Raw genomic sequence first — 9,761 nt, 5'->3', positions numbered from 1 at the left:
TTGCTTGGAAATTGAAAAGTAAGATCATTCATCATTAACAGTTTATTTGCTCTGTATCACAATAGCTGTTCCTTTATTTTGGTAGTAAATTATAACAATTAGCTGCTGCTTTGAATGCAAAAGATCAAGTCATGATGCATGCCATCTGATCTATGCTGTCTTATTTACTCCCTTTAAGCACCAACCTGAATATAGATATGAAGGTCAAAATGCTTTTATTTTCTATATTGAAATTTCTAAACTCTATGCTTGTTTGATGTTCTTTACCTCTGCAATCGAGACTGACTGCGTCTAGTGCTGCACAAGTCCAAGAATATGTATGTTAGAATGCGTAACTTGTTCTTTAAGATAACTATAGATGTTTTTTTCTATACATGCTGATATTGGAATTAAGAAAGAAATCGTTATCGAATTCATTACCCGGAAAGGGAATGCAGCGGATGTGATGAGTTAAGGAACTTGCCTTGGTGGTGCTTTGTTTACCGGCTTTCGCTCTGGTTGTTGCTGAACTTCTTCAGGTTGTATAGGCACATTCTTCACCTAATATTGTCACATTTGAAACAAGAAAAGCTTTAACATTTTATGGTTTCTTTACGATTTCAATTAAGCTTTTGCTATGTTGCATGGAAATCGATTTCTATGTTTTGTTGTTTCATTTGTGTTTCTGAAATGCTTCTAAAATTCTGAAACTTTATATTTATAACCTATTGTCAAAAATATATTTTCTTATTTTCCGTTTCATCATTTGGTTGTTTTTTTGTTTTGTGCTATATAGAGCTCAGGCATAAAGCAGCTAATTAACGGCATTTGTAGCATACCAGTTTCCTTAGTTGGAGATTATAGAACATTTGGATGTATCTTTGTTTTGCTTGTTTCTGATCCTTGTTCATCTGCCTCCAGAATGTATAGATGCCGCCCATATTCAGTACCTTATTTGCATAGATCTCCCATGTGTAGCTACAAAGGCGTATCCGGTGTTTGATTCAGCAAGTAAACAAAGAGAGTTATAGTTTAGCTGATGATTTTATTCATATGGCTGACTTACCATTCGTTTATGCGTTTCAACCCATTTTCAGAAAATTTATTCCAATATCCTGCATCTGTCTTGCACATCTCAAAGAAGTCGGCGATTTTGTTGCTTGACTCATCGCCATTGTTGGGATCAATTAGGAATCCTGAGACCCCGTCGATGATTATTTCAGCTGGACCTCCTTGATTGGTTGCGAAGGTAGGTAATCCACAGTTCATTGCTTCAATAACTGTGAGTCCAAATGCTTCATAAAGAGCTGGCTGCACAAAAGCTCCCTTCGTGTCCGCAATGCATCGGTAGAGTTCTCCATTCCGCTGTCGATCCGTCTGTGCTGCTATCCATCTTATCTGACCCTTTAGCTGGTACTTTTCCATCAATGCATGCATCTTCTTGATTTCAGCCGTCTCTTCTCTGTCTTTGGATTTCGTAGGATCGAAAAATGCTCCGACTAAGACTAAATTAACCAAATTTCTCAGCCTCTTGTTCATTCCGTACCATTCGGTAAGTCCTGTCAGGTTCTTAACTGTATCAAACCTTGCCATTGAGAAGATAATAGGTTTTTTCTTGTCCGCTAGATATCCACTGTTTTTTTTTTGAACATACATTAAGATAAACTGTTAATTCAAATCATAGAATTCAAAATTCTCAAGTCTCGAGCAAATTAGGTATGAGTGATACATACATGTGTTCTTCATTCTCTTGTTTGCTATACAAAAGTTCTTCAATAGCAGGGTTAAACTGTGAAAATCTTCTCTGTTTCTCTGTGTTGGGGAAGTATACAGATTGGTCAGCGCCAGGTGCGGCAATGTTGAATTTTGGATCAAAGACATTAATTCCTGAAACAACTCGACAGAGCCCTGGTAATGTAAATGCAGAATGGCTCTCATATTGTCCTGGTCTATCTTTGCTGCAAAACAGAAGATTTACATTGATATATTTGATAAGTTTACGTATTATTAGGACAATGTGAACAAATAAAAGGGATAGTTTTGAACCTTCCAGCAATTTCCTGGTAAGTGCTGGCTATGATGAAATCTGCTGCATTCATTGAAATTGTATCAGCTATGAATTGGCAGGAAAAGTGATACTTGGGTTCTAATTCCTTCCACTTAATGTCCGAATCTTCATACTTTGTCTTCTCTAGGGCATGTGCAATTGTTGCCTAATTGCAACATCAATTTTAGTTAGTATATAATATATATTTCTGTTTTATTATAAACAAACTGTAGAGATCTGAGTACCTGAGTAACTCCAAGTTTGTTAGCCAGGAGAGTTGCTGCTAAATTCCCATCGGTATAGTTTCCGATGATGAGATCTGGTTTCCCATCCATCAGGTCTAGTACCTTCACTGCAACATCCTGAGGAATTCAAGAAGAATAAAACATTAAGTGACAGCTGTCTAAGGGCGGTCTCTACAAGGAGAATGGCATTTTACAGGTTAGGACATGCCTGAGTGAACTTCTCAAGGTACGGATAGACTTCGAAACGCGAAATCCATTGGCGAAGCACCCGGTTTTCTACTGTGAATGGAACTCGAAGGATATTGGAATGCTTTGTGCCATTAATTGCTTCCAATTCTTGGTTACATTTGGTTCCACGAGCATCAGGAATTAAACGAGTGACCTGTTTAGTTTCGAGCATAACACAATCAAGCTTACCTAATTAGATATGATTGATTTGATTTATTTCAAGCAGCATACTTTACTTTTACTTACCACTATAATCTGAGGTTTGACATTGAGTCCTTGTTGTTTGATTCTGAGAAGTAATTCGTCTTCCAATGCTTTAACTTGGTCCAAGATGTAGACTACCTGTTTAAGATGACATAACAGGTTCGTTGTAACCGTTGCATGAGCGGAAAACATGGAAATAGAATCGGTGAAATGACATTCCTTAGAGTAATGTTTTATAAAGAGAAAAGGGTTATTTATGCCTAAGATTTGTTTGCAGAATCAAGTGAGCCCCTAATGTCCGGAAATGTTCAAATATGCCCCTAAAACTTAAAAAAGTGAACAATGAGGCCTCTATTTTGACTTATAAATGAGACGTTGGGGGTCCAATTGTCAAAATCAAAGGGTCTGCTTGGTCAATTTTTAAGACGTTAGAGGCATATTTGAACTTTTCCGGACCTCGAGTCAAACATTAAGTGCATATATGACCCATTTCCCTTTTATAAATAGAAGGTTTTGAGTTTCATAAGAGTTTTCAGAAGTGGAAAACATTAGGACTCAGTAAGTTCCTCTGAAACAAAGCTTGTACGAATTAAAATACAAGTAGGAATTGAATGAAAATTTATATACCTGCCCACCAGTATCAGGCAAGCCAAGTACATTAGCTTGTCCGAAATATCCATGAGGAGAGAAAATTACAACATTGAAAATTGTTGGGACCTTGCTAAAGAATTTCTCCATGTTTACTGGATCAGGAGCTTGGAGCACTTCTGAGAGTGACCTCATTGTCTCCCTAGCTCTCTCTGCGGTGTCACCCCATCCTTTCTCAAAGCCCCATTCTTTGAAGCTGAAAAAAAAAACAGTCTAAATCTTTTTAACTATTCATCTTTGATACGTCACACAATTTCTACAATGTTTACATCTTAAAAATGTTTTGAGCATGAAGTTCCATTAGATCCCGAAACATGTTCTAGCGTTTTCATTTCGGTACAAACTATATTTAAAATGCAGAAACTTGACTGCTAGACTGGGGTGAATTGAACCAAAACACGTAAGTAGGGCTGAACAAAAACTGAACTAGGCTATTTTTCCTAACTAGATCAGATATTGAAATATGTTTTGATTCGGATAAATGATTAAAAAGGATTAATTTGGATGTGAATGAGTAAAAATTTTAGTTTCAATTTTGGTTTGACTTCTACCATTGAATAACCAAACTAGGCGAAAAAATGTACTTCAAAACAAATGTCATTTTGATTAGTAATATATATATATATATATGTATATGTAAATTAATATGTTAATTTAGTCTGAATTTATATTAACCGAATGGAATCGAACAGACCCGAAGCAAATTATAAATTTTGGTTAATCAAACTGGTAATTGATATAAATATTTCATATGATTTGGTTTTCAAACTATCCAATATTGAATGGTTTAATTAAATTCTGTTGAACCAAACCGAACTCAGCCATGCAAGAGAATTAAATTTACCTTAGCTCAAAATTCTGATAAGGGGTGTCCTTGGGAAGTTGTGAAAGGTAGACTTCAGCAACAATCAATGCCATCTGAAGCTTTGAAACAGTATTTAGGGTCTCATTGATCATAAGTTTCTGCACCAGAATCAAATTTGTTAGAACTTAATTAGGGTTTGCATGTGTTCATACAAAATTAAATCTAAATTAATTAAGATGTTGACCATACTTCTCCTTGATGATTGAGTGATAGCAAGTAATCCACTATTGGCTTAGCATTTTCTTGCTTCCCACTTAATTTTGAAGTTATGAACTTTGAAATAAAGTTGAGTCCATTTCCAATTGAAGATGATAATGTTAATTTTGGTAAATTGAAATCAAATGCTCCAAAATCTACTTCCAATGCATTCACATCCTTTGCCCTGCATTTTTCAATTGGTAAATTAGTTTTTGCAACTATAAAAACCTAGAGATCTAAAAAAGGAAAAATTACTTTTGTACTCCGATATTAAATCAAAATTACATTTTTCTCTTAAATTTTAAAAACTCCGGTCTGGGAGAAAATTTCAATTATGTAATATGTAAAAGTCAAAAAAATAGCAATTTTAGAAAATTATGGGGAAAATAGTAATTTTGACGTAAACTCGGGCGTAATAGTAATTTAAACTGAATTAAAAAAAATAAGGAAATGTAAATACCAGGTTTCTTCAAATATCATTTCTTTGAATTTCAAGTATTCTGTAGCATTGATTCCATCAACTGCAAGATCAGAAGAGTTAACTCTGATAAATTCCCAGAAACCAGGACTTGGTCTTATAGCAAATGCTACATATGGAGGATTCACTACGGCTTCCTGAAAATACCATAAAAACATAATTATAATTCATTAATTATACGACAGATGACGTGATGGACAAAATCTAAAAATTTCTCGTATACGTTAAGAAAGGAAGACACGAACCTGAGTAGAGTACCAAATGTCACCAAGCAAACCTTCAAGAACTTTAGTTCTTTCAAGCTTATCATCAATCACATCCTCCATTTCATCAAGCAAATTCTGAAGCTTCATGATCCGTCTTCCTTTCTGCACGTACTTACCAAAACATTTCTTCATATGATACCGGCTTTGCTTCAACGCTTCCGGCATATTATCCGCAATCGAATCGGACCGTTTCAGCGTTGCACCGGGCGCCATAGTATATATGAACTCACTAGTTGTAATGAATTCTTGTAAATCGAAAGAATGAGTAATGGTTTTATTTTTAAAAGAGGGTGGTGTTGCATATATATATAGCAATGGTTTTAGGTTATTATATACTTACTATATACGTGTTGAATCCATGTTCGTATGGAGTTTGCTTTTTCTATAATCAAGTGTTTGGATTTGGAAATATTTCTTTAAAGGAAAGTGCATTTGGAGGAGAAAGAACATTCCCTAAAGGTCTTGAGTTGGTGGGAAAATATTAATTTCTCCGCGAAAATGAATAAAAGAAAAAACAATGTCGAAAGAGATAAAAAAAGCACGCAAATAATAGATGCCGATCAGAAAACAACAATATTATGGAAAACTTTGCCCGTCTTGTAAATTTATCCGACTCGACTTTATGATAAATAGAATCAAATTTTCAGAAAATAAAAAAAAATAGAATTTTCAAGAATATGAAAAAAAAAAAATTCAAATATGCAAGAGATTCCTGATTGAAAGTTTGACAAAAAAAACAGGAAGAAAAGATTATTCTTTTCGTTTCGTGATGGTAAGAAAGAAGGGAAGAAAGCTAGAGTGCTATATTCACGGCAACCCTTTCTTTGTCTCGTTGCATATCTACCCAATTTAAATCTATACTAATAGTAATAGTAATCCATCCACACTTTTTTCTCAACATGGTATAATATATAGTATTCTCTATTTATTTTGTTATGAATTGCACGAATTTTTTTGTTTTATTTTTCAATAATTGATATGACGGAGTGCTTGTGGGAGATTTAGAACCCACTATCTAGCAGTTTGTTGCTCATTGCTTATAACATTTGAGTTATGACTCATTGGTTTACATGAATTTAAAATACAGCAATCGGTAATAGGTTTAAGATTTTATTTATTATAGTTTGGATTTAATTTTTAGTCTATCTTTAACTTAATTCGAAATTTAAAGTTCAAATCTTATATATACAAAGCCATCAAATTTGGGGGTGCAAATTTAAGTGCTCATATAATTATAATTTAGATTAACGGTACTAATATATAGTTGGAGTTTTTTCAGTTTAAGAAACAAAGGAATTGTAGACTTTCCTTAGTGATAACGTGGTCTATATATTATTGAGAATCTTAAGAGTTAAGACCATGAGAATCTTCTATGCAATTTTTCGTTAGTGCTTCTACATTTTGTCTTATGTCTCTTGTTCTATCTTTTTTGGCCTAGCTATTCAAAACTATTTGATTCTTTAAAAAAAATTATAACTTATTTTTGTTAATATTTTAAGAGTAAATTACTCTCTCTAAATGTCCCATAATTTATATTTTAATCTTTTTATTTGGAAAACAAACAGTAAGTATAATCCTTCATTTGTATCTAGATCAATTATTTAGTTCATCCATTCATTTCCCGACTTAACCAAAAAAAATAAAATTTTAAACTTCCTTTTGATACAAATATAAATTAAAAAATTATTTTATTGATGAAGTCGGTCTTCTCGACGGGTTAATCTGTAAAACATATATTAGATTGTAGATCAAATATTTTATCCGATAAATACTCTAATGCTTAAATCATTCTTTTGTGAGTATATTATTTGCAGAGTAAGTATAATGTAGTTCTTTATGTAAACCCCAAACTCCGGCTAATAATCACCCATGGCCCCTCAACTTTAGGGGTACGGGCGCTAAACCCCCTGATGTTTAAAAACGGGCGCTAAACCCCCTGATCTTTGTGGCGGCGCTCACTAAACCCCTTTTGGACGAAATATGACCAAAATACCCCTGGCGCCGTTTTTTCAGTCAATTGTCAGTCTTAAAAAAAAAACTGACACTGCCATATCATCTGACACGTCAGAAATATACCTTAAAAATTTCAAACACCAAAAATACCCTTACTTTAATATAGAAAAAGACAAAAAAAACAACCCAATCTAATCTAACCATTTGATTAACCACAACAACCAACCCAACCAACACTCCCACCGCCGCCACCCTACCACTGCCGAAAAATTTTTCCAGTCATCTTCTCCGAGCGGAAGATGACCGGAAAAATTTTCCTGTCATCCCTAAAACAGATCCTTGTCGAGGATCTGTTCTTGGAACAGATCCGTCGGGATCTGTTCTAAGAACAGATCCAACGAGATCTGTTCTTGGAACAGATCCGTCGGGATCTGTTCTAAGAACAGATCCAACGAGATCTGTTCTAATTTAGCATTCTCAGTGTTTTCTGCTGACCAATATAACATGCAAGATTTTCCTCCAGGCTTCGTTTTTGGTGCTGCAACTTCTGCTTATCAGGTCAGTCAACTACTCTGCATCATCATCAACAAACTTATTTCAGCCAAAAATAAAAGTACAAGACTCAATCATTTAATGGAGTTTCTTGAAAAAGGTGGAAGGAGCCGCAAATGAGGATGGACGTAGTCCTGGTGCTTGGGATGTCTTTTCTCATGGCAGTTAGTAACTTTCCTTCTAATTAGTACTTCATTTTTAATGTTCATTTTTCTGTGAGTTCAATTTCTTTTTTGTATTGCAGGTGGAGCTATGGGAGTTGACGGGTATCGCAAATATAAGGTTGTTTACCAAATTTGAATCACCAAATTCCATGTTTTCTTTCAATTTGGGTTAACTTGTGTCCTAATTCTTGCAGGAAGATGTCAAACTGATGAGTGGATTATGGACCCATCTGGGTCTGTTCTTCGTGGAAGAACAGACCTGGGATTTGTTCTTCCACGAAGAACAGATCCCAGATCTGTTCTTCCACGAAGAACAGATCCCAGATCTCCGGATCTGTTCTTCCACCAAAAACAGACCGGCCGGAAAAAATTCCGTCCATGGCGGTGGTCAGACGTGGTGGCCGGAGAGCGGTGGGGGTGGTGGTGGCGGTTCGGGTGAAAGTGGTTTGGTTGGATGTCATTGGGTTGATTTGATTGGGTTGGGTGTTTTAGGGTATTTTAGGTGTTTTAATTTTTTAGGGTAGTTTGGTGACGTGGTAGCTGACGTGGCGCCACTATTTATTTATTTTTTTTTTGAAAAAAAGTCAGTTGACCAGAAAAAACGGCGCCATGGGTATTTTGGTCATATTTCGTCCAAAAGGGGTTTACTGAGCGCCGCCACAAAGATCAGGGGGTTTAGCGCCCGTTTTTAAACATCAAGGGGTTTAGCGCCCGTACCCTTAAAGTTGAGGTGCCATGGGTGATTATTAGCCCCAAACTCCTTATAAAGTGGTGGTGAGTATACCTAGTAAAGTACAAATAAAAAAATATTCCCATTAGGAATATGAGTTTGAGTAGGAAAGAAATTTCGAATAGAAATATAATATCTAAATAGGACTGTGTTCCTAAATAAAAAGATATAATTCTTAATAGAAATATATTTTTTAATCGTCTTTTAAAAGATCCAAATCTTTTAAATGAATTTAGAACCTTATGGGTTATTGATTTTGTACCCGGATCATAATTCCAAATCTTTAGACAAGATCTATGTTAATATTTTAGAATATCTATGTACATACTCAGTTGTCTTTGCTAGGCAACTCCATATAGGCTCGATTATAAATAGAGGAGTCATATAGGACTCGGCTCATTTATCACGAGTTTTTAGAAAGTCCATTCATGAGTAGATCTCTTATCTTCGACTTATCAATACTATATATAAAAGCACGGATGGGGGGGGACAAGCAAATTTACCGAATAATCCTTTTCAGTTTGTTACTAAATAAAGGTTTTATAGTCATTAACTAATTAATTATTTAATTAATCACTATTATAATTAAAATCCTAATTAGAATAGATAGCTAAATTATCTCTAATTTTGTTTTTAGTATGTAAAAAATAACTAAATTGTCTTCAAATTAGTAGAAATACCTATTTTTTAGTTTGATTGAACTACAAAATTAAAACACTGTATTTGGTCGATATATTATTATTTAAATTTTAATCTTATTATTTTTAAAGACATTATTAATAAAATTAAGTTAATTATTTAATTATGGTTATTATAAAATCAAAAGAAGAATAAATTGAGTATGGAAAAAAAATTAATAAATAAATATATTATATTAACTTTTACAAAAATTCTTAACTAATTTAATATTAATTATAAATAAAAAAATTGATATGATTATAATAAATTTACTAAGTACATTGACGAGTTACGTTACGAGCCACGTGCATAGCACGTAAGGCGAAACTAGTTAACGTTAAGCGAGTCATACGAGTCCACTTTAGTACAACTGGGTTTTAATTATTTATGAAATTCAATAGTTTAATTAATTTAGTTTATTTACTTTATACTTCTCTTATTTTATTTTTAAATTTTTGTAATTCATTATTTTTTTAAAATAAAAAAATTAAAATATTAATATATAAAAAAAAATTGAAGCCATTAA

At 33.8% G+C, this 9,761-nt stretch overlaps 2 protein-coding genes across 4 annotated transcripts; one reads left to right on the top strand and one right to left on the bottom strand.

The window, feature by feature from the left end:
• Positions 1-4: 4 nt before the first annotated feature.
• Positions 5-5,633, bottom strand: LOC126676886 (sucrose synthase 7-like). Of its 2 annotated transcripts, none has more exons than XM_050371208.2 (14): positions 5,138-5,633; positions 4,875-5,029; positions 4,406-4,598; positions 4,196-4,314; positions 3,331-3,547; positions 2,746-2,841; positions 2,480-2,653; positions 2,272-2,388; positions 2,026-2,192; positions 1,713-1,937; positions 1,046-1,612; positions 819-957; positions 464-540; positions 5-297 (listed from the first exon to the last, which is right to left on the bottom strand). In XM_050371208.2, exons 1-14 carry the CDS (start codon positions 5,369-5,371, stop codon positions 264-266), a joined length of 2,514 nt encoding a protein of 837 aa, XP_050227165.1. In that variant the 5' UTR covers positions 5,372-5,633; the 3' UTR covers positions 5-263. The 2 variants fall into 2 exon arrangements, with proteins under 2 accessions (XP_050227165.1, XP_050227166.1); XM_050371209.2 differs by having other exon boundaries at positions 421-540; positions 5,138-5,630.
• A 1,956-nt stretch (positions 5,634-7,589) lies between these two features.
• On the top strand, positions 7,590-8,351 carry LOC126678647 (uncharacterized). 2 transcript variants are annotated; one of them, XM_056105356.1, is made up of 4 exons: positions 7,590-7,669; positions 7,764-7,800; positions 7,908-7,945; positions 8,022-8,351. In XM_056105356.1, exons 1-4 carry the CDS (start codon positions 7,616-7,618, stop codon positions 8,349-8,351), a joined length of 459 nt encoding a protein of 152 aa, XP_055961331.1. In that variant the 5' UTR covers positions 7,590-7,615. The 2 variants fall into 2 exon arrangements, with proteins under 2 accessions (XP_055961331.1, XP_050229500.2); XM_050373543.2 differs by having other exon boundaries at positions 7,764-7,827.
• Positions 8,352-9,761: the final 1,410 nt, after the last annotated feature.

The sequence above is a fragment of the Mercurialis annua genome, linkage group LG4, assembly GCF_937616625.2.
Source record: "Mercurialis annua linkage group LG4, ddMerAnnu1.2, whole genome shotgun sequence".
Taxonomy (NCBI): Eukaryota; Viridiplantae; Streptophyta; class Magnoliopsida; order Malpighiales; family Euphorbiaceae; genus Mercurialis; species Mercurialis annua.
The sequence above is the reverse complement of the archived record's forward strand: the minus strand, read 5'-3'. Positions and strand labels throughout refer to the sequence as shown.